Here is a 27,081-nt window from a genome sequence, read left to right as displayed (position 1 = left end):
TTTTTCCCTTGAATGAGCATGCTGTATTCAACTTTCCTCTCATTTCTCTTTTTCTCAAGCCTTCTTTTGTTCTAGTTATGTCACCAAGTATTTTCGCAGACAGACTTTACGTCTGAAACTTTCAAATATGTGCTAACCATTTCACAGCATCATGAGAAAGCTTCCCTTTTTTGTGTGTGTTCCCCACGTAAATGTATATACGTTGCCTCTGTTGCAAAAGATGCTTTCACACGACCGTGTCCTTCCAAAACCTTATTCCTCAACATCATCACAGCTGGTTCATCATTAGTACTTTAGTTTACCACATTTGAGACTCTGAATACCACGAATCCAAAGACATACCTCTGTAAGGGGAAGCTGCCTGGACAAGTTGTTTAGGCTTATGCAGATGCATTGAGGTGAAAGCCCTCAAGCAACTAGCTGAGTCCAAGTGCAGCCTGGAATGTGGTGGAACACAGCTAGGACTGGAAAAAAGCCAACTAAGAGACAGGAGCTCATCTTGATCTGTTGCTGCAGTTTACAAAAAGAGTAGCTGAATAACAAACACTTAAATGCCTGAAAATCATTCCTCAATAATGACAACTACAGCTCAGAAGCTTGCAACAGCATGGAGGCAGATTTCAGAGCTGCAAAAGGCAACTTGGTTCAGAAACTGAGCACAATGGAAGTCCCATAGAATGGGCTTCTCCTCTTGACCTCATGTTTCTAAGAAGTCTTACTTGAGAGACACCTGCATGAGCCAACGTGGATCAGAAGGGCAAAAGCTCGCTTGATCTTGATTTTCAGTATGAATACAGACCGTGAAAGTGGGGCCTCACGATCCTTCTGACTTTCCTTATAGTTTAAAATATTAGTGGCTCACAGAACAGAAGCAAGGTGTGTTTATGGCTATTTCTGTGCTTCTGAGTTAAAAGTGGATGGCTACACATTGAAGAAGAGGAAACACTTTAGCTACACATGGATTTGGACAGTAGGTGAAGGGCCTTAACCCTAGTTGTAGTTGAGTTCCATTGACCTCGCCAACTCTTATGGACTCTCAGCCAATACACCTTAAAGTAGGCAAAAGAATTAGTGTACTATGTCTTATATCTCACTACATAACGCACATAGGTTGCTCCAAAAGTAATTTCTCCTATTTATTTCCATGGAAATTACAACAGATATAGGAAGCACAATAACACTATCAGATAGAGCAAACTCTCACCTATAACACACTTTTTCAACACAGTCACCACCATTAGCTACACATTTTCACCAGAGCCTGCATGCTGCACTTGTCAAAAACCTGCACCTGCAGAGGTGACCCACTGTAGCTGTCACCACTGCTGAAATGCACCACCCCCGAGATGGTGCTCATGTCTTCTGTTTGGTCTCCATAAACATTCAGAGGGCGTTGATGAGTGTCCATGGGGGCTATTTTTTCCAGATGGAGGAATTCAGTGACATATATTTGCTTCATACACACTTCCATGTCAGACGCCATTTTGTCAGACTGCCCCTCTGCTGTTGTTTGTCACACAGCAACAAACTGTAATGAAATACTGGCAGGAAGGTTCGACATCTCCTACCTCTCCTACACTGTGGGTCAACCTAAGAAAATAGCAGGCATTACTTTCAGAGAAGCCTGTTGTATATATGCACACACATATGCACATGTGCATACATATGTTTGTTTACAGATTTGCATACACAGGATAGAAATGAACGTTTAAATATTTTGCATTTTCGCATTTTTGGAGGCTTCACTCATGACCCCAAAAGGCTTTTTTTCTACTTCTTAAGTAGTCTGCACAAGAGTTTATTCACAAGATGGCAATGTAATACATATTTTCCCTGAAGCACTAGAAAAAGAGCTGACTGCTGCTCCCAGGATATCAAAATTAGTTAGTTATATCTATTGCAATATCTATTCTGGAACCACAAAGATATCACAGCAGGTATGAAATGGAATAAATCTTTAGCCTTAGCTCCTGCAGAGAGCTAACATCAAGAAAAATCTGGACAGCAAAGACATGAAGAGTAAATTCCCACATGAATGCAGAAGGCTAAAACTAAGTAGAAGAAAATAACATTTGGGCAAAGGAAGATGAGAGGAATGTTCTTCTACAAACATGATGCTTGGAAACACAAGTCATAACTACATAAAGATGAAAGAATTTAGTCCACTAAATGTGGACTTTAACGGTCTGTATAATTGCTTCCCAAGATCATTCACATGCACATATTCATGTGCTTAGGGCCAATACAGTCGAGGATTTTTTATGTACTTTCAGGACCATCTCACTTCCTGATACTTGTCTTGCAGCAAACTTGAAAGTATGGAAAATGTAGAAGGCCAAGCGACCAAGCCAAGCCAGCAGAACAGGGCTGGGCCAGCTTTCTGGTTTGCAGACAAACCCAACCAAACTGGTTAACAAGGAATAAGTCCATAGTTTCCTTATTTCTTACTTACCAATAGTTTCTGAATATTTTCAACATTTAGACTTCACAGGCCTTTTCAGTTACAGAGGAGGAGGAGGGGAACGTTTTGCGGGTCTGTTTTTTTTCATAAGCTTCCTCCCAGTCCAGTGATAAGCCTCATGTGGAAAGCACGTTCCCTCTTTGTTGCAATCAGCACTAGCCCCTCAGAGAGGAGAAAAGATCAGGAGCCAGGTTATCAAACAGCCCATTCTTAACAGTGATGGTCAAGCTATGTGCCCACAGTTGTCCAGCAGATGCAGATGACACAACTGACCATGCTGCACTTGAATCTCCTAGAAAAATTTCCTTCTCTGCATGTCTATCTGCGACCAGATTGCAATGAATGCAGCTATTATGCGTTTTAACTACCAGCCATATGCCTGGTCCTGTTCCCAATAAACCCAAAGGGAACAGTGTTATTGACTTAAGTGGGAGCAGAGGCAGGCCCTCTGCCACTCTGCAGTCTAGCAACATTACAGCTTGCTAACACTCAGCCAAGAGCACTGTACGTGAAGTCAGTGAGTTTGCTCATGAGAGCACTTCCTCTGACACGTATATGTTTTCTGGGCTAAGTAAGAGACTTGCTTCAGCCCAAGTCTTCTATTTGCAGCAGAGGTCTCTATGACACTCTCCACGCAGAAGAGGGATTTTAAAAAGCAACTTCCCCAGCAGTGTTTTGCCAGGAGGGATTCAAGACATGCGAGCACGGAGGCCATCACACAGCCACACAGCCACACCTGGCCAGCTAACACTGCACAGCTCAGCAGAAATGTTTCAAACAAACAACATATTCCTAAAATGAATTGCATTGGAACAAAGCTTTCTCAAGAAGCTTGTGCTTCTGCAAGCCACATATTTTCCTTGGCGCTCCTCCAGGCTTAAAAGCAGATGTAAATGTTACAAAGGCTCAGATACAGCAACTTCTTCTCCCCTGATCGCCAAGGAAAACTTGCAGAAAATAACCCACGAAACCTTTACCATTTGAAACAGCAATGCCAACAGCCATTACGATTGAAATAGGAGAATGAAACAGACATGGAAGTCGGGGGCAGTTTTTTCCCCAATTAATTGCACTATGACTACAAGTGTGAAGTTGGCATTCAGAGGCAGTGTAATGCTTCATGATCTGTACACTAAACAATATGAAACGCTTGATGTGAAGGTGTGCATGCAGATGCACATCAACCAGAGGCTGGCTGAACTTTGTGCACTACAAATCCTCTGGGGTATCAAAACAATGCAAAGCACAGCCTACGGATTTCTACAGCTTTCCCATCACTTTACCACCCTCCTGGTCCCAACTTCTGTGCCTCCTTAAGTGTCTACAATCACCGAATGAAGGTGGAGGCACTCAGGACTTCCCTGAAGAAGCTAGATCTGTCTTGAAAGCCCAAGAATCAAGGGCCTCCCTGGGTATCTAAGCGCTGGTGATAGAAGAAAAAGTTCAGTGGTAGATTGCACAGGTGCTGCAATTAGAGGCAGTCAGATCTGCTCTGAGAGCACCCACGCAGCCAGGGCTGGAGGGAATCAGGATGTGACACCTAGTCTGATCACCTGCTCCTCCGGGGACTTCCTTTTGGCGAGCCTCTAGGGAGACTCAATTCATTTAAACTCACTGGGGGCAGCGAAACTTCCTCCCTAGTCCAGGAGCGTGGTTTTGTGTAACAGAACACCCCTCAAATTCAGATGTGCAAGTCCAACAGAGACCTGACACTAACAAATTACTTCAGTCCTCCCTTACTCATCGCGCACAACCCAAGCCCCGAACGTTAACAACTCAGCATGTTTTATCACAGTAGCATGTACACTTTCAATCATCATTAGAAGTGAGGAGGGTCTTGGGGCAGGCACTGGGCCAGATTAAGTAAAACTTTCCATGAGGACAGCTATTTGTTTTTTTCCCAGAACTGCTACTCCAGGCCAAGAAGGAGGGAGGGAAAAGCTCACACAAGCCAGACTGAAGTGTAGACAGTGTTACTGGACTTTGCAGACTACCTGCATGTTGCTCTAATGACATCTGGACTACTGAAAATCACAGAGTGCGCTCAGGAGTTTTCAAAAGCATAATTGTGGCAGCAGCAGACTAAACTTAATGCCTTAAGAGCCAATCACTTTAATCATGACGCTGAGATGTATGAAAAAGGATACATTTCAGCAAAAGAATAATTCTGTCTGCTATAGTTCCTGTTCAAATAAACTATATCACCAAACCACGCGCATTTGAAGAATACAGAGGAATAATAAGGAAAAGAAAAAGAAGAACATATGGTCTAGAGGCAAAAAAATTTCATATATACAGTATAGGAGATATATGGACTTGTCAGACATCTAACAGTTCAACACTCTGTAAGCAATTCATGGGAATGACATTAGCAATAGCTCATATTACGTCCAGGAGTTACAGCTTTTACTGCAAAAGTTATTTTTAAAAGAGTCATGTTTAAAATGAAATGACTGGCAGGGCTGCAGCTTTCAGTAACACTTTACCTGTGGTTTTGCCACTTTTACATACTTATTGGGGGCTTAATGCTCCCAATTTACCTTTTCAGAGTAAAATAAAAGTTGCAATGAGTGCATTCATTGGCACAGCACTATAAAACTCACAGCTGTGCAAAGACAATCACAAGAACAAAAGCCTCCTTGTTTTAAAAAAGAGGATGATATGGTTTTGATACTTTCTGTTAGCCGTGTATATAAACATCAGATATCTTCGTTTATGGTTTATGTATATCCATCTATCTACATGAAGATTTATAGTTCAGATCAAGTGAAGATCAGGATAGCGACTGTTACGAATGTGTCTGTGTGGAGTGGAGGAGGCTGACTTAATAAACAAAACTTCAGACAAGCGATCTGTCTTTCAGATATTGTTATTCCAGCTCTGGCATTTACATGGGACCTGGGGCATTCTGGAAAAGAGTTTTTAAACTGAGAGTGAAATTCTGGTCCCAGTACAGTCAGTGGTAGCTTGCTGCTGCCTTCAAATGGCTGGGACTTCATCTCAAAATTGGGTAGAAGTTGAAGAAGCCGAGGCCTTCTTCAGCTTCTTAACTCAAATGTACCTTCATTAAAGAATCCTCCAGGTTGCTGTTTCACTTTTCATTAAAAATTGCCTTTGTAAAGTTTTATGCACTCATATAGCAAGTTCAGATCAAAGCACGTACCTTGATATCTGCTGAGAACATAAATAATACACCTTTTTCCTGTTGGTACCAATGTGTTTCCCACTAGCTTTTTAGAAATAGCTTCATTTTCATCTGTAATGAAAATGAATTTCTTTGATGTTTCTAATGGCAGGAAATAATTTCACAATTGAGTATCATTCTGCTGCAGGTAAAAATGCCATAGCTTTTGGGAGTGCCAGTTACAACCTGAAAAATGTTTCTTGGCATTAACATACCTAATTGAACTCTCCATCCTGGTGAAATAAAAAGATTTGGAGATTCTGTGTTACACCCAGACTACACTAGATCCAGGAAAGGGAAATGGGGATAAGGTAGATGATTTCAAGTCACCTTTAGCATCCCCTGTTGTGAGGCTGGCTGGTCCCCAAGCTGCCTGAACATCCTGAAAGCTGTGTGAACACAGCTCCACCACTTTTGGCTTGGAATTTCTTCTACCACTAAGAAAAGTAATCAAAATTTGGGAAAATTATTTGAGTTTCCCCAGACAACAGAAAAGAAGTAGTGTTATTTCAGAAACAGACTGTCACAGCTTTTGACCCAGGTCCCTGTTAGAGGGCTAGTGAGAGGAGCTACTCAAAAGTGAGATACAAATTAAGGTAAATCTTTAATATTTAAAGATACAAATTGAGATAATGATGGTTCCAGGGACTAGGGAGAGCTCTCATCAGCTCACACTTTCCCCAAACTGACTGTCTCTTTTGGCAGTGTGAATTCTGCTTTGTCCCTCCAAAGGCTGTACAGCACTTTAGACTCATTGATTCCCTCCCACCCAAAATGTTGAGTCTTAAAAGCAATTATCTGCATGTATCTGTACTGAAGATGTCCTGCAGGTAGACAAGTCTGACTGCCTGTCTGCCTAAGGATTTTCCATGGGCTCTACCACCCTACACACCCAGCACTGCTCCTGGGTTGGATTTGTAAGGGGAAAATCATGTAATCTGTGCTGCCTAGAGCAAGGACAACATAGGCACGTGGAGACAGTGTTAGCACTGGAGTGGTCTGCCAGGGTGCTGCAGTGTGCTGCAGGCTGCTGTGAGAACTCCTGGCAGGGAGGACAGGAGACAACATCTCTTCTATTGCAAAGAACCAGAAGAGGAACAGCACAAGGCATAAATGTCACATTTCAGCTCCTTCATCAGACCATGCTTTTAAACAGCACATCAAATCTTGCTGTGAATGCAGCAGCAGAAGTCAGCCATAATCTTTGTTTGGAGGTTGAACTCATAATTATTTGAAATGAGTGCTGGTATACAAGCCAGATAGTTTTCAATATCAAGAGCGTAGCCATAATATATCAGGTATCACTTTATGGGGTGAGTTTGAAATCTGTTATACATTTTGAATCATATATGCACATATTGAAATGGACAGCACATTTAATGAGTAACCCAGGTGGCTACTGTGGATTTTGATTTAAAACAAGATTGCCAAGACCAAAGCTTACTTGCCAAAATGGAAATCTCTTTGGGTGCTCCCTTTATATCAGTTCAGCTGCCCACCATTACAGAAGCAGAGAAGTGTTATGTACAGGATATATATTATACATATACTCACTGACTGCTTTTTTCCATCTTTACACTCCAGTATAGATGGTCTATATTTGGAGTTACTCCAGACCACAAAGAATGAGTATTGCTTTGATCCCATAAACTGAAACCAAAAAATTTCTGTTTATACCTGTTCCAAAATTGCTACATATATATTAGTTACATAAATTAAACCTCTCCAGATTTTTTTTTTCTAGGAAAACAAGCAACCAAAACTTTACCAAATATCACCTGGCATAGCCAGTTAGATTTCATTTGTCCAGTAGTCCCATAAGTATGTCAGATGTCTGTATCTCACACTTTTCATAAGTACCTTCAAGTAAAACTGGAGGTATGAAGTAGTTACAAGACACTACGAATGTTTATTTATTTATGGAATTAAGCTTTGCAAATTTAATTTTTAGTGTCACCTCAACACTGCATTACTTTTAACCTACCTTAAGGTTGAGGGAAAGAGTTGATAGAGTAATATGGAAGGAAAGGAAAGCAGTGAAGTACATCTGACATCGCTCTAGCTCTCATATTGACATCAGGTACAAATATTTAGAAAAACTAAAAGTAATTTAAATTAGGCTATGTAATTTAAAGATGAATACAATTGAACAACAAACAAATGGTGATGCTTTAAAAAAAAATCAGGCACATGTAAAATCCATTCTCCCTCTGAACAGTGCCTTATTCCACAATTAGTACCAGAGGTCTGAATGAGACAGCCCCAGGCACAAAGGCACTGCACACATGGGGTGCATATCTCACTGAACATCAGCTACTGGGACACCAAGTGCAATCACATAAGTTTCTAGGCAGTCCCCACAGTGGCCAAACTGAGACTGTGTCAGGAAGGCAAGACATCAGCCTTTCATAAGTAGGGGGTGAGCATGATATGGGGATTTTTTTGCTGAGACAGGATGAGCCGATTAGATAGATATTTGCTGGGGAAGATAAAATGACATCAGATGTGGCTGCAAGTCTTGCACACTCTAGACTACCACCCAGTCTGCCACCCAGTGTGGTCCTACTGCAAAAGGCTTCCTGCACATCTGATGGACTGCACCCACCAAACGCAGTTCAGTGAGCTGATCCAATGGAAAACTGTGTAGATTTTGCTATTCTTGTAGAGATAATTTTCTATTAGCCTGTTCTGCTGCTACATAATTAATTGATATTACTCAAAGGAAGCAGCAAGAGCATGTGGCCTAGATGGACTGATGCAACCCTGACCATGGAGAGCCTATAAGTTAATCACATCAATTGTAATGTGAAAACAGTATCTGCACAGGTTGTTCTTAGGTTGCCTCCATGAATGCATAGATGTAAACCGGCTTTGAGCCTGACATACAGTTTTGTGCTTCTGTGCTGTGTCTGAGGTATGTCAGTGTCCTGACCAGCACGTATCCCACAGGATGTGGTTCCAGCCTCCAGCTCCTCTGCTGCACAGTTCCTGTCTCAGACCCAATGATGAACAAGAAGACAGTAGTACTCTTTTCCTGACATCATCAAAGGCAAGGCACAGAGCAGATGGCCTTTTCTTTACGCAGTGAGATAGGGCACAGACGAGTAACAGTAAGCTCATGTGGACAAGGCTGCACTAATCTGTGACAGACCTAAACATCAGTTTAGTCACAGAAAAGGTAGGTCCTCTAGTTACCATTTCTGCTTACCCATAGAGCGAACTGCTGTTGCTTGATTTTTTGAAATAACATACATTATTCTACCTTCTATTATACATCGTTGCCCTGTTACATCTACACATTATTTTCTTGGCTTACAGTTCTTGTGGTCAGCCATGGAATGATTTTGGTAACCTGATGGATGCCAAAGGGCAGTGTATCTGAATTTAGTGAGCTGAATAGATCCTCAAAGCCAGCTTTAAGTATCAGTGCAGATGTGCATGGTGGTTTCTACAATTACTTCTGTCTGTCAGATGACTGGTATGCATGTGTGTCCGGAAGAGAGAACGGAACAGAAATGGGTAAAGATTAAGCCACTTATGCTTTGTCAGAAAGAACGAATGTTGCTAAAAAAATTAATGCTTCCATTCCAGATCAAAGCTCCTTGATCCTTCAGGAGAGACCTGAAGTAGATAGGGTTGATAAGCTCTGCTCTCCACATCTGAGCTGCAGTCCAGTTCCTCTGCAGAGATGAGACAAAGGCGGACTTGGTAATGCTGTGACAAAAGTGCTTGCTGGATTTTGGAGAGGTAAGGCAGAAAGACTATCCATTCTTTGTGCTCTTCTAGAAAGACAGCTGTAGACTAGCTTTACCGAAATAACTTCCAGTTTCTCTCAAAACCAAAATCTGGGCACGATTTTCTGTTCTGGTTTGTGTCCACTTCTTGTTTGGTTTGTTGAAAATTTTACTCCTCACTGTGCAGATATGTGGTGAAAAATGTACAGTACATGAAGATAACACTGTGTCAAATAAGTGTTGGGCAAAACTTCAGCGAACTGAATTCCTAATTAGGGAAATTCCTCACAGCTGTCTATCATGTAATCAATAACAACTTCTGTTGCAAAAAATGATTTTCCCAGAGTCAAAAATCAAAAGACTGCTCCTCAAGCTCCAAAACAATCATTTATAATCCTAATTCAGTGAGTATCATGCTGTTTAAAATAATTTTTTTTGTTTGTTTGTTTGCTTTTGCAATGAACTGTCTTTAAATTCTCCCTGAAAGACAGTTGCATTCAGAGGTTCCTTGGCACTAATTGGTTCCAATGCAGCCATTTCAAAGGCATTTCTTTTTCAAATAGCATGGCATGGCATGTTATATAAAGTTATATGGCTATTGGAAGGGAACTCACGTACTGCATTAAGGTGAGGGTTCAGAATACTTCTGGGATACTTAGCAGCATGTGCTAAATCACAGTTCAGTGAGGTCACATAATCAAATTCCAGATTACCCCTTTTATTATGCTCAGCTAATAAATCTTCGGAAGCTGGAGTCTGACAAGTTCATCGCAGCATTTTAATATTTCAGTGGTGCATGTAGAATATATATGCATAGAAAATCTTACAAGAAAAGAAAAAGGAAAAAGCAGCAGCAAGTCCTCAACAAGAATAAGAATGGAAGAAAAAGAAGTAATATCAGATGCCACCAGACTGAAAAGTTATGCTGAAAGATGTGTCACTATTTTTTATTTAAATTTTCACAACTGAAGGAGAGCAGTTTATCATTTAGTTCCAGTGAGAAGATTTGTGTATCAGAAATTTTACTTCATTATGGACAGAACAATGTTAAATATGTTTTCGCTGCAGTTTCATGAGTCACTGACATAGGCATAAGCCAAGACCATATAGTTAAGATTATTGCAGTGTAGCTGTTGGTCATGCAGCCAGCTCTATGGTAACTGATAGCATTAAAGGCTTAGATAATATGGTTTCATTATTACAAGTGAAACTGAGAACCTTTTTCCATATAGAAACAAACCGAGCAAACTCAGCATAATTCCACCAGGCTGTTAATTATACTTTTTTTTTCCACCCGAATTCAAAAGGAGGAGGAAGTTAAGGGAACTCACTGATAGAGCAACATGGTTGAATGCAAACCTCTACGCTCTGGAAGACTTACCATCATCCAGGTACATCTGGTCCAATTCCTCAGGTTCTCGCTTGATCGTTACAGGAATAGGGGCCAAATTATGATTACTTTCCTCATGCAACTCTGGCAATGACAGTGGTTGGGTTGTTGGAGACTCATTTCTGTGAACCTTCGGCAGTTGCTGCTGCTGTTGACCCATTATGGATGAGTGAGTTGGACTGCAGGACTGCAAATAGGTTGGCTCTTGGGTAACAGATGGAACTGGAGAAGAGGGACTGTTGGGATAGAGTGTTTGTTGATAACCAAGGGGACAGCTACTGCTCAGATGTTGACTCACCTGCGGCTGCAGCATGATGTGAGATGACTGCTCGGGGGAGCTTGGGTGCACAACTATAGACCTTGGCACTTCCTGTATGGTGGGGACACCTCCAGCGGGCTGCTGAAGTCCGAGGTGACTGTGGCCTGGGTTGGGGATGCACTTGTAAGGAGAGGATGAAAGGTCGTGCAGCTTGGGGCTTGCGCTGGGAGAGGGTGACATCACCGTGTTCCTCTGCTGACAGGAGGCGAAGCCAGCCATGAGGCACGAACCAGGATCAGGGGGCATCATGATCTGCTGGTTGTAGTATGGTTTAGAGAGAGGGCTTAAGCCTTGGTTCATTGGTCCACAGGTTTGAGCAGGCTCATAGTCATCTGTGGGTTCTGTTTTTATAATTGGAACTGTTAAAAGAAAAAAGTTTTAAATAAACATGAGCTGCATATTGGTATGATCAAGTTGGCTTGTGGCTAGGATACCCTTTGCAAAACAAACAACGTCTTGAATAAGACTCTGTGTGTCTTTTGCCTAGTTCTCCCACCCTATAAAAAAAAAATGAATGAGTCATCAGCACAAGAAAGTCACAGCTGGTTCTAATATTGAAAAGGACTATTTTCTTTGGACTCTCCTCCAGCACTAATGTGCTATAAAAATCTATTTGCAAATAGCTGTGCTTCAGTGGAAGCTTTGGACCCAAGGGCTCCATGTATTTGTAGTAATCAAAGCAAGAATTTTAACTTGGACATACTACTGCATTTCTACGGCTACCGATGGCCCATTTGACAAATGTCTGCCCATTTGGTAAACTGGTGCATAATAAGGTAGAAATGGAGCTTCAGAGTTTAGCAAAAGCAAAACTGCAAAGTTAAAAGACAAAGTACTACGTACAGTAAATTTTCAATTATAAAGATATTTTTGAAGGAGTAGAATTTGACTTGTTTAGTTTTTACACTATTGTACGCAATCTTGCTAAACAACAAATGAGTGTAAAATACTCAAGAAGTCACATCCAACTTTTTGTGATTCTAAGTTGGATCCAAGTCCCTAATGCCAGCTCCTAAAAGGTGTTAACTCAGTCTCTGGATACCAAGAAATACTGATTCCTGTTCTACATCTCTGCTTGCTCTATCTGCAGTCTCAAAAGAGGTCCTAATTGAGCTGTTAAACCACGTCTTGAAATGGCACCAGCTCATGGACAGAATGACTCAGTGAGTATCAATCCAGTCATGAAAAATACAGAGCTGCTTTCTCAAGTCAGAGGAAAGATCTTCCTTAAATCAACGTGCCTTTTTCACATCAGCTATCTGTCTCAAACCAGAGAGGTGCATTTCCTGCTTCTCCCATAACAGATGCAGTTCATAGGTAAAAGATGCCTACTTTCTCTGTCAGGAAAATTATAAACAATAGGGCCAAGTCAGTATGTAGATGCATTTCTTCTAGTCAGATGAAACTACAACTGACTTTGGATGCCTCATGGCATTTAATCTTCTTTCTCAAGAGATTCATGGAACAGCCATAGCTTAAGTGGATGTTGGAAATGTATGGTGACACCAGAGAATGTCTGTTAGAATACTAGGATAACAAACCTGTTGTGGCACAAAGTTACTAATGAAACATGTTTCTACACCTCAGCTCAGAGCACATGCTTGTCATGAGTGTTTCTGTGTCTTTATATGCATGTTTTTTACTAACATCCTTGTCCGTAGGTCACTCTGAAAGCAATGCCTCCTATTTATTTCCATGGATCTACAGCAGGTACAAAAAGCACAATAACAATATTTGATAGAGCAAATTCTCTGCTACAAAATGCTTTTTAAACATAGTCATCACTGTTAGCTGTGCATTTTCACTAGTCATAACACGATCCTGTGTGCTGTGCTCATAAAAATCTGCACCAGCAGAGGTGACCCACTGTTGCTGTCACCACTGCCGAAATGCATCACCCCCCACCTCATTGTTTTTGCATCTATTGCTTGGTCTCTATAAACATACAGCAAGTGTTGATGAACGTCAAAGGGTGCAAATTTTTTCCTCATGGAGGACTTCAGTGACACACCTTTGCTTCATGTGCACTTCCAGGTCAAATGCCATTTTGTCAGACCGACCCTCTGCTGCCATCTGTCACACGGCAACAAAATGCAATGGAATACTGTCAGGAAGGTTCACCCTGTGCTGCCATACCACCATCCACCTCTGACGTCATAAGCCAACCTAATAAAATAGGAGGCATTGCTTTCAGAGCCGCCCTTATATTCTCCAATCATTTGTTTCTGTATTCGTGTATTAGTCTTTTCAACCCATCAAAATGTATGTGTGAGCATGTGTACCTAAAATATCTTTTCTAACACTCACAAATTTTGCTGCTGGTGGATGCAGTTCACTACCCTTGTTTTACAGCCCCCCAGGCTCTTGTTAAGTTTTGTCCTTTTATGTTCTTTTATATACAAACGCTTGCAACAGTTGTTTCAAGATTTCCATCACCCCTAGTAAAAACATGTCTCTATATGTCTCAAATGCAAAGGTGCCACTCAGGATGAACGTACTAAGGATAATGGACTGTCATTGGATTCCTCATAATCTTGTTTTCATCTGCTTGCATGCTGTACACTGGCTAGCACCACTACTAATACACTTGGTTACAGAGAAGCAGAATCCAGGCTTGGAGACAGCTTTATGAAACCAGTATCACACCCTTTATGAAAACGCGAGACCAAAGAAACGCACCTAGATAAATATAGCAGCACAGATATTGTAAGAAAATACCTTTAACAAGTTCCTGAGCTAGCAAATATTCTCATATGTTTTATATTAGGTTCACTGTACTAGCACTAACCACAGCACAGCTGGAAATATGATGGTTGTTGAACACTGAATTTTCCCAATATATCACTGTTATAGAAACACCTGTGCTAAATAATTCCGAGCTCAACCACTGGCAATTCAACTGCAATAAACCCTGGTGCTGTCTGACTTGTTATAACCCAGGGAAGGATTATAGCCCTGGTGGCACACAGGGCTGGAGGGAGGAGGCTTTATGGTTCCTGATCTCAGGCTGGTTTTCGTTGTAGCCCTTCACATCTCTGGCACTTGGCTCACCAGACACTTTTTGTCACTGCACTTTTGGTATTTTTCTATATGAAAAACCAGTGCCATGGAGTCAAATGAATGATTGTGAACACCAAAATTCTGTACATCGTTTTCTTATCTCACTACTCTGAATACAGCTGCCACAAGCAATGGTCCACAACCGCTAAGTCCTACTCTGCACAAGGCAATTATGTGCAACAGGGGCTATTCCAGACCTATTAGTCCCCAAACTCCTGAAGGTGGTGACAGTAACCAAAAGTAAGTTGTGTAAGTTCAGAGGCAAAACAGAGACTGGCATTGATTACAGGCACTGGCCACAGTAAGTCACAATAGCTTGGTCTCTGACAGTACTTTGGTAGGGGGAACAAAGGGGAACATTTCATTTGACATCAGTTTACCTTGTCCTCTTGTATTGCTCTGAACAGATAATCTTGAACTCAGTTATTTCATGCACCTTGAAGTAAGTGTCTGTAAACAGATACTGCCTGCAGCTAGGCTTAGAGCAGTGTGAGCCAACTCAGTCAAACTGTCTCCATTACCCTTTTTTGTGTTTTTCAGGATTGGTTTCTTTTGCTAGACTAAGTACTGCTCTGAAAAACAACAACAACAAAAGTATTAATTCTGAAATGGCAAACGGGTTTGTATCTGGCTTTTCATTGCTTTGAAGTTTGTGTAGACAACACTTTAGAGTGAACGTAGGGATCATACCATGCTGGCACAGCAGCAACTCACTACGCTTCAGAAGAGTGCAAACGTCTTTATGAGGTACCAGTTAGCAAAAGAAGGCTCTGCAGGACATTTTTTCCCTGTAGAAACCATTACTAATGACACAGATGATCTGGAATCAAGCATTCAAAGCTGTGTACATTAGCAGAAATGTAAGATCCTAACACTTTCCCTTCTGAGCAGACTTTATCTACTGTATTTCACATGAATAACTATTACTTAACTTACGGGCAACAGAAATGCCACTGTTCCCCACCTCACTCCCTTTGTGGAGGCTGAGAACCTTAGCTGGGGGAATAGTTGGAGCAAATGTGGATACAGCCCTCACAAGTCCACCTGAGCTATCACAGCATCTTCCCCTAGGTGGAATTGGGTGGGTTCCTTCCAAGCAGGCAGGAACAATTACAGCCATCATTGGCTTAGCGTTACCACTTTCCTACTGACTCATGTTTGACTGACTGCACACCTTTACAGATCTGAGCTAGAAGTGTTTTCATTCTCAAACACATCCCTTTGGAAGCACAGTACACTAAGTGCCACAAAGCACATGTCACTCACATTTGCACTGTCACTCACCTGCAGAAGTGATGCACTTCACACATGATGTGATGTGATACACAGAGCACCATTAATTTTCTCAGAATTAATATGGAACAGACAACATTAGTAGCGTGACTAACATATAGCTCAAAGACTTCAAATTAGTCATCATCTTAAATGACTTGGTAAGAAACTGCCAGCTCAAAGAGCCGCTGTAGTCACACGGCAGGCCTGGGCTGGCACTTAAGTGAGAGCCCCACAGCTGCTCAGGATCTGCAAGCACTTTTAGAAGAAACTCAACTATTTCTACGATTCAGTAGAGCCATAACAAACGACCATAAGCTTTCTGTCTTAAAGCTATGCTGTGGTGCAGAGATAACACCCAGTTTCGCAGACTCTCAGCTGACTAGAATGAAGAATTGTGACTGAATTCGCCCGAGATTTGCCAATAATAAATTTCAGCGATGATGTCAGAATTGGTGAATATGCAAACAGAAGGACAATGCACAGTTTCTACATAAACTCATACTCAAAAGAATGCCATTCATTTCAGAGACCCAATTGAAGAATCAGGCCCTTGCTATAAACAGGAAAAATGTCTGTAAACTTGGCTGGTACAGTTAATTTTGAAATGCTTCTTACTTCATAATGCATAAGGTCAGATGACAGATGATTTTAAATTTTCCTCAATTTTGAATATTAAAATAAGACAGAGCTCAAAGTTCTAAATTAGTCTCATAAGCGACTTAATCTGTGCTAATTGGTTTTAAATGGTTCAATAATGCCTTCTTAGGCTCTGGACTTGTGTCATTATGTCATCTAATTTAATATGAAGTTCTAAGAACCGCGTGTTGGCAGCAGACCCAGCTATAAATCAAAGCTACCTCCAATTCTTACTCAGAGAGACCAGGGTTATGACATCATACCGGGGCACCAGGCTGAAGACAATGGCCCTCTGTTTGGGTCTGAATGTGAGAAAAATATTTCAGCCAGTTCTTCAAGCTCGTGTTTAAATGAAAGGCTTTTCTAGCAGGTAAAATGCTAATATATCAAGCCTCGAAGAAAAATAATAAATCATGGACATTCAGTAAATGGAGTCAGAAAGTGCTTGAATATAAATTACATATATTTTTGACAATTCTAACAAGCCCATTTGCTTTCATGCTTTGGCAGTCCAGATGGGTTTTTAAATTTTTTTGGGGGGGTGCTATTAAAATATGCGAACTGAGAAAACATAACCATATAAATTAAACAGATGTTTGTCCTGATTAACATTAAACTAACAAATCCCTGTTTCCATGTAGTATTATCAATGCAGGCATTTATGGCACTATAGCACATTTGTTTTGCCCTCGGTTTGACTGAACCTATCAAACAGAGTAGTCACTTTTCACGCTGCAGACTGTGATTATCTCTGAAGGTAAGGATTTCAGTTAGCACACAAAAATCAGAACACTACTTTTTTCATCGTGCATTTCTTCAAATTCTGCAATAAATATCTCATGATTGCTAAGAATTTGGGACAAGGCTTCGAAAGAGCATCAAAGAATTAGATGGTCCAAATCTCTACTATTGAGCTGAGATCTGAACTGCCATTTCTGCCCCCACAAACTTCCTTTGTAAGTCAGTTTTTATGGAGGCAGTACATCCTCTTGACTAACAAGCAGATGTTCCCTCAGAAGAAGCTGCTTCAGTTAACACAAATGCTACTGTTCCTCTGCTACTGGCTGACTGAAGGCATGCACATCTCCACGTGCATCTTAAATGCTCTGGATTTGTGCAAGACAAAATCTTGGCAGTTTTGGCAACATTGGCTTAAGTGGAGAAAAGACCTCACTCCATGTTCTGATTCTGGTCTGCTGCTGGGGAGAGGCAATGGGCTGGGTACCTCAGAAACTATAATCTCCTTGTTCTGCAGCATCAGAGCAGCAGTAGCCCAGCAGAGCCTGCCAACTTGTCTGCAGCCCTGGCAATCTCAGTGATGGAGGACTGGACGTTCAGACTCAGGGATCTTCTGGGGCAGCCCCTGTGAGGGTCTTTGCAGATACTGTCTGTGAACTGGATGTATTTCCCTAGGCATCAATTCAATCAAAATATTTTATGAAGGTCAAGCGAGTATGAGACCTTTGTTTTTTAGTTAATAAAGCCAGTGCACAGTGTGTCAGAAACAAAGAGACCTGTAGGCAGGATGTGTGCATTTTCAGGTTTTTTCTATGTAAGTATCTGAATTCACTCACCCTTCCCTGATCGTACGTTAACAAACATCCCACAGACCTTCACTGAGTTATCACACACTGATCACGCAACTGTGGCCTTATTCCCTGTGTGTGGTTGCAGGGATGGAGCTATAGAAGGTCTCATGGGTGAGATCTCCTGGGCATTTTAGCTCTGTGCTACTCTGGGAGCATGTTCTGCCTCTCCAGAAGAGCATTGGCCAAGCCACACTACTGCTCTTCCTGCTTGAAATACATGAGTTGGATGTCCTGTCTTACTTTGCCTAGACAAAATGGGGTTTTCAATGAGGCCAAATTAAAGATTTTAAAAACTTTACCATCAAAAAAGCACAAATATACATCATTATACCTAACACCGGGAAGTTTATAAAATTATCTGAAGGAAATGTGAGAAATAACAGAAGGAAATCTTTTCTTAGCACAGGTAGTTCATTAAATCTTCTTCTACATTATCTGACAGAAAGATGCACTTTCTCAGTGAGCAAGTGGCACACGGGGAAGCACTGAGCTCTCACCCTGGCTCAACCTGCCTGTGCCCACTCTACCACCTGTTGCTACCTTGCCCCTCACCAAATGCCAGAGTTTAGCTGCTTAGCACCAGTGTTGTGCATCCAGCCAGCCCTGCTGCATGCAAGCACCAGCCCCTCTGCTGCAAGGCAAGCTGGCTCAGCAGTAGAGAGGCTGGTGAGTGAACCACGGTGCTGTGGGAGCACAGAAGGGTGAGGTGTGGGGTGATGTTGCTCTGGGATGCTTCTCCTGTTGTGTTCCCTGCCACACAGTGCTGCTCTCAGACTCACTGGCCTGCTGTAGGGAGGGAGCATGGCTCTGCAGTCTGACAAGCTTTTCTGCTGCTTACTGGGAAAACTGCCTCCTACAGATCTGCCTGTCCTCTTTGGTTTTACATGTGTGTATTTTTATGTGAACAAATGCATGTGTATAGTTTCATACAGTAATAGCATCCAGGTAGATGGGAGCCTTGTGCATGGAAGACTGCCTATGAACTTGGACAGTGCCATTATCTGATCAGAAAGTTCTTTCCTGGTAACTCAATTACCAAATGCTTTTCAACAGCTGTTAAACTATTAGGCTGTTCGATGCATATTTATGAACCAGAAGATTTTGCACACTTGGTGTATACACTGTAAACCAAAGTGGGAGGGGAGGAAGGTAGGTACAGGGCAGTTGATTCTTACATTAGCACAAAAGACAAGAAATGCATTAGATTTCCTTCAAGAGAAAAGGGAGATATTCTTATTCCTTTTCTATTTTTTTATTTAATCCCAAAATGATGAAAAGAATGAATCAAGTAAAATTATCTTTTCTTCCTCTAAAGAAAATGCAAGACCTGTGAAAGAAGTTACAACTTTACTTGCTATTTGTTTTTTAAAGGCAAAGTACTGCTGTTCTTGAATCTCTTTGGACTCCTTGCCTGTATGAAACTGCTGCAGTTGAGATATTATGGCTTGACCTGTTGGGATGCTGCTTGAAAAACAGGGTTTTAATCCAGATGCCCGACTGATTTAGATTTCTCTTTTAGATACAAGATGAGATTTCTCAAGATCTCTTAAGATTGTACCTCTTTATGGCAAATATTCCTCTTTGATGCAGGGGTGTAGATGATGAGGGAAGACTAACACCAGAGTTTCTACCTGCTGTATTCCTGCTGACAGGAGTCTCAGCTCTCCCATGCTGTTCCACATGGGCTGACCTACTGCTGTTCCTCCAGCACGATACCTGGCCCCGTGGAACACCTTAAGCTGGAGCTTTTACAGTACACACCTTGACTGCACTGGCAGAAGACTTATATGTCATTTCTGCCAGGCATGTTAAAATTCACTGGAGCGAAATCTTTTCAGCTTGACAACATGGCATGGCGTTACACCACCAGTGCTGGCATTGATTCTGCTCCCCTGACAAGGAGATGAAGCAGGGAGGGCAGGGGCTGTGGGCAGAGTTCTGCAAAGGCAGCAGTGGGACGCAACCAGGCATTTCAACAGCTCCTGTCCCCCAGCAGCTGTGTGGGAGGCACTGTGGGGACATGCTGGCAGGAGGGCATCCTCACTGCCCAAATTCTGGTTAACTGGCTCACAAAACTCACTTTGTATACTATAAATGTTTTTGTGCTTCCAGGCCTCTCCTCAGCTCTCGCAGAACTTGGGGGCCCAGCAGCGAGGGGCTTGAAGGACTTCTGCCCTGCTCAGCTTTCCTCCCGCAGACCATGCTGTGCAGCCTGGTCAGAGGACTGGCTCTTGCCCCATGCTCAGCATTCTTGCTCTCCTGCAGAGTAGTTTGGGCCTGGCTGACCTCAGCCATCTTGGCTCTGACACGCTCCTTGTTTTCAGGGAGTGATGCAGTCCCTCCCGCAGCTGGGAAAACACATCGCTCCCATGTATTTCACCTACAGCGACAGTGTGAACCATACCCTCTTTAGGATCAATCACTGGGCTAGATTAATTATGATGATCAGCCACTTGAGGAGAACAGAAATAGCCATCTCTGGTAATCCTGCCCATGTAATTCTAAACCTAATTCTCCCTTACACCAGTTTTACCTTTTGGCTTTTAAGCTAATTGGAAGATCCTAAAGCCCGATGCTCGCTAACGTGTACATGTAAAATCATTGGGGAGTGAGGGAGGGATCCCCTAAAACACTCCTGCAGAGGGATTTGGCGATCAGAACCATGAATCAGAACGATGGGGAATATTTGAAAAGGGGGGGTCCTGCCTGAAGACGACCTCATGTGCTGGAACTTAACTATTCTGAGTGATTGTTTCGGTTGTGACAAAGTCTGATGTCAGACATACTCAATGGCAGCCCTGCCCTTATCAGGGGTATCACAGCAGGTAAAGCTCCTTCTTGGTCTTCCACAGAGAGGCAAAGTTCATCTTTAGTCAGGGATCAAGATGACTGCATCTGCAGGTCAGATGCACCTGGCTGGGCTCTGCCTGTGACGGTCAGGACAGGCAATCACCCAGACAAAGCATGGGCAGCTTCAAAATGAGCAACTGGAGAAGTATTTGACAGAGTAATGCTGGAGTGAATGAGGGGAACGCAAATGTCTCTCCTCCGCTGCCACCATGGACCTTGCTTTGCTGCTGGAATGGAGTAGCAAGGCTGATGGGCCTGGTGATGATGAATGTAGCTATCCTCTTAAATGGAAACAGGACTCTGACAAAATCTTGCCTGCGTTTTGTTTCTCTGTTAAATGTCAAAAGTAGCAATCAGTCATCTAGCAGCCAAAATGAAATAAACTTAACAGCACATACTGTAAAAATGAGCAACCATGATTCATATTTTCACCTTAAAAAAAATAAAAATAAATCCCTCGTGGCCAACCCCCCCTTTCCTTCCTGCTCTGCGCAGGCTTTGCAGTGATCCAGCTGTTCCCTGGGCTCAACAAAAGGACTTGCAGCAGGTCCAGGGCTTCAGGCCTGGCTCCGCTGCACCGCTCGTCCGGCGCAGATCCAAACCAGGTCTGCGTGTGATGCACACCTCCTCACTTTCACGCCTCCTTTCATGCTCCTCATTTTCACTTCCTCATTTTCATGCTCCAGCCAGTCTGGCTACAAGATGCTAGGAAGGGTCAGTGCCTGTGCTGCTCAGGGTTCTCAGTGGTGGGCATCCACTCCTCCCCACCGCGCTCTGTAGTTCACCTGGCCCCATGGGCCCCACACCTCGGTCAGCAGCATTGCTCCATTCCTTCTCATTCCTCTCCTCATGCTTTCTCCTGCCTCACTGCAGCACAGAAGCACTCCTCCTTGCAGTGGCTGTCCCACATCCCGCAGCTTGTGATCCTCTCACAATCCAGCCCTGCTTCCCCTTCCTTCCCCAGCCACCCCCTTCATATGGCATTTTTGAAGATGCGGCTAATTAAATAATTTTGCCAGCTTTGATATGATAATTGAGCAAATACTCAGAGCTGAGAGGTGTCGGCAAACGATCACTAAAAATGTGTGCTCATTGTCACATTAGAGCAGCAATGCTTTGCATCCTCGTTTTATTGTTTTCTGCTAATGTGACCAACGTGGTGTTGTCACTTAGAAAGTGAGCTGTGGGCGGAAGAAGTGAGGTTAAACAGAGGCACATCTGCTAAATGTAATCACTAGAAAACTGCTGAATATCTCATCTATAACACACTCAAGAGATAATTTTAGAGCCGAGGCAGGAAGTTAGTAAGATGCTGACAAAAATGTGCAGTGGGCACTGCTCACCATTTTCAGAAGCACACTAAGAACTTTCTTTGCTTTCCCACTGCTGGGTGGCAAACAATAACAAGGCACATCCAGTCACCACAAGCAGACTCTTGGCACAGCTCAGCACACATGCATCCAGAGAAGCTCTGCTCCTACCAAGCCCCTAGTCTAAGCAGCCAGACTTTCATACGTAAGATTTCACCCCAGCTTATGGAGCTGCCGGCACAGAAGTAAAGAAGTTTCAGAAAAGCTAGTTGTAAAAGTAAAGGCTATGCTCTTGAAAATGTGGCCCTACAGATGGCAAAACACATATCAAAGTAAAAACTGCAAGCAAAGCAACACCACTGTAATAAATACTAGAAGTAGTGGATTGATTTTTTTTAATAATGATTTGAAAATTAAGAAGCCTGACAGAAACAGAAACTGGAAATACTTTATCTTCTATACTTTGCAAAAGCTAATTTTTCATTCCAGTGAACAAAACACATCAACTCGCTTTTTTGCCCATGTATTAATTTTTTCCTGGACAAACTAGCCTGTCTTTGCTTTGTCAAATACCATCACTATCTGTCTGAATAAAATACAAAGAACACTGTTCTATGTTTGCTCCTCTTTGTAGTATCTGCGTAGTATTTGTCGGATAACAGAATCATAGAGAGCATTAACATCTATCTGCAAAAAATAAGTTTTTGAACAAGTTTCCTCTGTTTTGATGTACCTACTTAAAAGATATCTTAAAAAAAAAACAGCAAACCAACAGAGATTCAACTCTTATCATTCAGTGAATTATTTAAAATCTTCTGCAGTCTTGCATCTGTGCTGGAGAACTCCTTCAGCTTTCTTAGCAGATGAAAGCCCAGGATTTGGAACCACAGCATACATATCAGATTGTGTGCTTCTTCATCTTCTGGTTATACTTCAAATGCTACCACTTAAGCCTAGTGATTTCAGAAGAATATTCCTCCTGTTTGAGAGGCATATATATGCCATTAGCATGATCAGTTCACATAATAAAAATGACACAGTCATAAACATGAGGGAAAAAACAGCATTTTTCTACAAGTTCAGTAATGGCATTCTGAAATGTTCTGCTGTGCATAGTAGAGTCAACAGAACACAGAGCTGCAGCACTGGAGGGATTCTAAGGTAGAATGTCCAAGCATTCGTACTTCGTGCTTTGCACAGGTTTCTGACTGCAGTGCCTGGTTCTGAGCCTTGCTCCTCGTATTCTAATGGGATGAGGCAGTGCAAGACACATTAGTACTTACCAGATGAGCTGTGGGGATTCACCTGTGCCAGAATGGTAAGGAAACAACTTTTATTTCTGTGCCAGGCATGCCTGGGGAGTGGCCTGGGGAACATAAGGCTTGCAGGCGCCAGGACAAAACTGAAACGCAATTGCTCTGTGATGCATAATAGTGAAACACTACTAAAAAAATGATACTGCAGCCACTTATGTACAATACAGGCACATACAGGACTGGGGATAGTTCAAATTCAGCAGAACTGGACCCGTAATTCAAAATTTCAATGAAAAGTGGATTGCAAGCACTCAGGTTTACAGTCTGTCCCCAACCAAAGACTTAAGCTGGCCCCTTCCCCAGACCTAGTCTCTTACTTTTGAAGCCTCTACTATGTTTTGTTCTGGTTTTGAAACTTTTCAGTTATGGAACTTTTCATTTATGGAGCAAGATTTTCATTTATGGAATATTTCTTTTCTCTGATGCAGGAACTTGTTTTCACCAAGTAAGCTCCTGCTCTACAAAACGTTTGAGTGCAGTCCTGCCATATCTCCGCAGCACAGGAGAAGCCTTATGGCAGCGAAACCATAACAGTCTGCTGGAGAGGGCAGTTTGTGCTGCCTGCGTGTCACAGAGCTGTACTCCAAGGAGACACTCCAGGACCATCCACTGGGGGTAGGATGAGTGACGTCACATGTCCCTGGATCCACTGGCTGTTTTCTCCTAGGGAATGAGGAGAAACAGGAGCTACAGGAAAGCAAAACTATCACTCTGCAGTCTGGGTGGCAGCCACACAGTGAGTCCCTAAGCTCTTCACATGTGTTCATCCTGCTGGTTGCAACTGCCTGCATTTGCACAAAGCCACTCCAGGAGTGTGGCCACAGGGTTTGCACAATATCTGGGCTATATGCATCCATACATGGTATTTTGCTTTGGCACAGTTCAATTGGGCTGTAAAATATATCTAATGTGCATCATGCCGTTTTGACAAAATCCCCAATGCAGAAAAACCTGCAGAATTATGGCAGGCAATTAAATGTTAGCACTTGAACTAAAGCACCGAATGAGAAGCTTACAGGGTAACATCTATGTGTTTAAAATCTTTTTGTATGTGTTTATAATCATTTTATACCTGATGATCCGCTTTGACATTTGCTCATCAAAAAACTACATCACCTATATTTGTGGAATTTATTTAAATAAGAGTCAGAGTGTTACCTGAACAAAAACACTGCTTATTTCTCTTCATTTTTTGTACCCAGATCACACAGTGGGGGTTTACTCAAATATCATTTTCTTAATGAGCAGAACTTTGTTTCTTTTATAATGCCTTGAAACTTTAAAATGATATAGCAACTGAAATCAAATAAAGCAGAATAGCCTAAAAATCATTGCTGAAAGCACAACAACTCAAGAGACTGTTTTAGTCATTGTGACTGATTCCTGAATATGCAGTCAAGCCGACTGCATCATCTTTAAGAGGCACAATAGAAACAATTACTACCAACACAGGGCAAAACCAGTCATAATACAGCTAAATAAATAAATAAATAAATAAATATTTACTGATTCTGATGATTACATTCAGTCTTACCACTGTTATGAGAGTTTGTAAAGAATGTAAGATATTTTTCAACTATTTATGTGCACATATGCATATACGGAAAGGGAATGTCAGCGTCAGTGCGCAACCAAACAGGAACAGGGAAAGTTAAATTTGCTATCCAGTACTAGCTTCCATTTCCCCTGCTCTGGCTTTATATTTGTTCCTTCAGGTTTCTCTGCACTGAAATGAAAAGATTTCACAGGAATTCAAATCAGTACAGCAGGCTAAATATGACTCCCCATGTTTTCAACAATTACCATAACTAAAGGTGTCTGCAGAATAAAGCCTAGGCTGGGTCTCTGTTGCCTATCACTAGGTAGCTATTCTCATCACATCAAATGAAATATCAAATGTTTCAACCACGTATTGGTGATACCTTAAACCAACTCTAATAGGCAATACTATTCCTATGGTTTAGAATAAAATGATTAAAGAAGTCTTGTGTAAATGCTGGAGAGGAAAGATGGTGCTTAACTTTCATAGTATCATAGAATCATACACTTGTTTGAGTTAGAAGAGACCTTTAAAAGCCATCTAGTCCAATTCCTCTGCAATGAACAGGGGCATCCACTGCTAGATCAGGTTGCTCAGAGCCTGGTCCAGCCTGACCTCAAATGTCTCCAGAGACCAGACATTCACCACCTCTGTGGGCAACCTGTGCCAGTGCTTCACCACCCTTGCTGTAAAATAACTTATTCACTATATCCAGTCAAAATCTCCCTTCTTCTATTTTGAAACCATTTCCCCTTCTCCTACTACAACAGACCCTGCTACAGAGTTTGTCTCCTTCTTTCTTATAGCCCCCTTTATATCAAAAGGCTGCTTTTAGTTCCCCCAGAGCCTTCTCTTCTCCAAGGCAGAACAGACCCAGTTCTCTTAGCCTGTCCTCACAGGGGAGATGTTCCATCCCTTGGCTCGCTTTTGGGCCCTAGTCTGGACGCATTCCAACAGGTCTATGCCTTTCCTGTATTGATGACTCCACATGTGGACACAGAACTCCAGGTGAGGCCTCACCAGCACAGAGCAGAGGGGCAGGATCACCTCCCTCAACCTGCTGCTCACACATCTTTTGATGCAACCCAGGGTACAGTTGGCTTTCTGGGCTGCGAGGGCATACAGCTGGCTCATGTCCAGCCTGCCATCCACCAGGACTCACAAGTCCTTTCCAACAGGGCTGTGCTCATCTCTTTTGTCCCCACTTTACTGGTAGTGGGGATCAGTGCCTCAGTCCAGGTGCCAGACCTTGCACTTGCATTTGTTGAACCCCATGAGATTCTCCTGAGCCCGCTGCTCAAGCTTGTCTGGGCCTCTCTAGATGGTGTCCTGCCCTTTGTGCATGACAGGTTGATGGCTGGACTTGATGATCTTTAGGTCTTTTCCAGGTGAGAAGCTTCTATGTATTTGAAATACTTATGATGGTAATCTGGGTAGCATTGCAATACCTTCTGGCCTTTGCAACAGATTTTAGTTGTTGAAAAGTGCCGTGCAATAGAATAACAACTCTTTTCAACTTAAGAAATGAGAAGTCTTTAAATATACACAGATGTACCCACTGAGGGTGAAATTTGCATAAGTAGGCTGGTTCGGTGAAGCATAACTACTCAGCACGTATGCAATAAGCAGTCAGCTGCTCATGTCAGGTTTCTTGTATTCTTATTTTAAAGTCCTGATAAAAGTCTGGAGTGTATGAAAACTAACCAGATGAAATTCTAAATATGCATTTTATGGGATTTCATCTGCAAAAAGTTGGCAGGTCTCTTCAAGCCACGTGGCATGACCTAAGGATTGTTTTGTGGGAATTACTCTGACAGAGACTATTTTCATCGTCTACAAAAAGCAAAAACCCAATCATTTTTCTCACTCCACTCACTTCCAGAACAACAAAAACAAAACCATCACCCTTTTCTCAAAAAAAGTGCTCTCAGATAAGAACCATTTCAAATTAAAAGAAATAATCTAAATTTGCTGTAATACAAGCCTACTTAGAATTCAGCTAGCATGAATATTTTATTGTCACTTTGTCGTTACCAATAAAATCTTCCAAAAATAAATTGGCGTACTTGTTTCTAAACATTTCTGCATGAAGCATTTTTATAAAGCACTCTGATCTCCATACACACTACACTTTTCATTGCTGCCCTAGGGTGGGACCAGTGCGTAGCACTACTTCTACCCTGAGAGAAACAGCCGTGTAAAAAATGACTTGTTGAGGAATCCCCACACCACCTCCAGCTCAGCCCAACACACTATGATGGTGTGATGCAAATTCAGATCTAGTACTCAAATCCAGTGTACCATCTGGGGCCAAAAGTCAGACTGAAGGGTGTCAGCATCCCAGCAGAAAACTCAGCAGGTTCATGGTTTGTGGGTACACATCAGTTTGTGCAGGAATTTGTTAGCTCCAAAAAGCA

The 27,081-nt window shown here is 42.2% G+C and overlaps 1 protein-coding gene across 7 annotated transcripts in view; it reads right to left on the bottom strand.

Annotated features, from left to right (window-relative positions):
- NFATC1 (nuclear factor of activated T cells 1) overlaps positions 1 to 27,081 on the bottom strand; it is a 114,612-nt gene that overhangs the window by 20,126 nt on the left and 67,405 nt on the right. For 2 of the 7 annotated variants that reach the window (XM_048939060.1, XM_048939061.1), the window contains exon 9: positions 10,761 to 11,447. In XM_048939060.1, coding sequence (XP_048795017.1) covers positions 10,761 to 11,447 — 687 coding nt within the window. Of the gene's footprint in view, positions 1 to 10,760; positions 11,448 to 22,185; positions 23,788 to 27,081 lie in introns of those variants that run through there. The other 5 variants (XM_048939062.1, XM_048939063.1, XM_048939065.1 and 2 more) reach the window with 5 other exon arrangements.

Source organism: Lagopus muta, chromosome 3, assembly GCF_023343835.1.
Source record: "Lagopus muta isolate bLagMut1 chromosome 3, bLagMut1 primary, whole genome shotgun sequence".
Classification (NCBI taxonomy): Eukaryota; Metazoa; Chordata; class Aves; order Galliformes; family Phasianidae; genus Lagopus; species Lagopus muta.
This window is presented reverse-complemented; position numbering and strand designations above follow the sequence as displayed.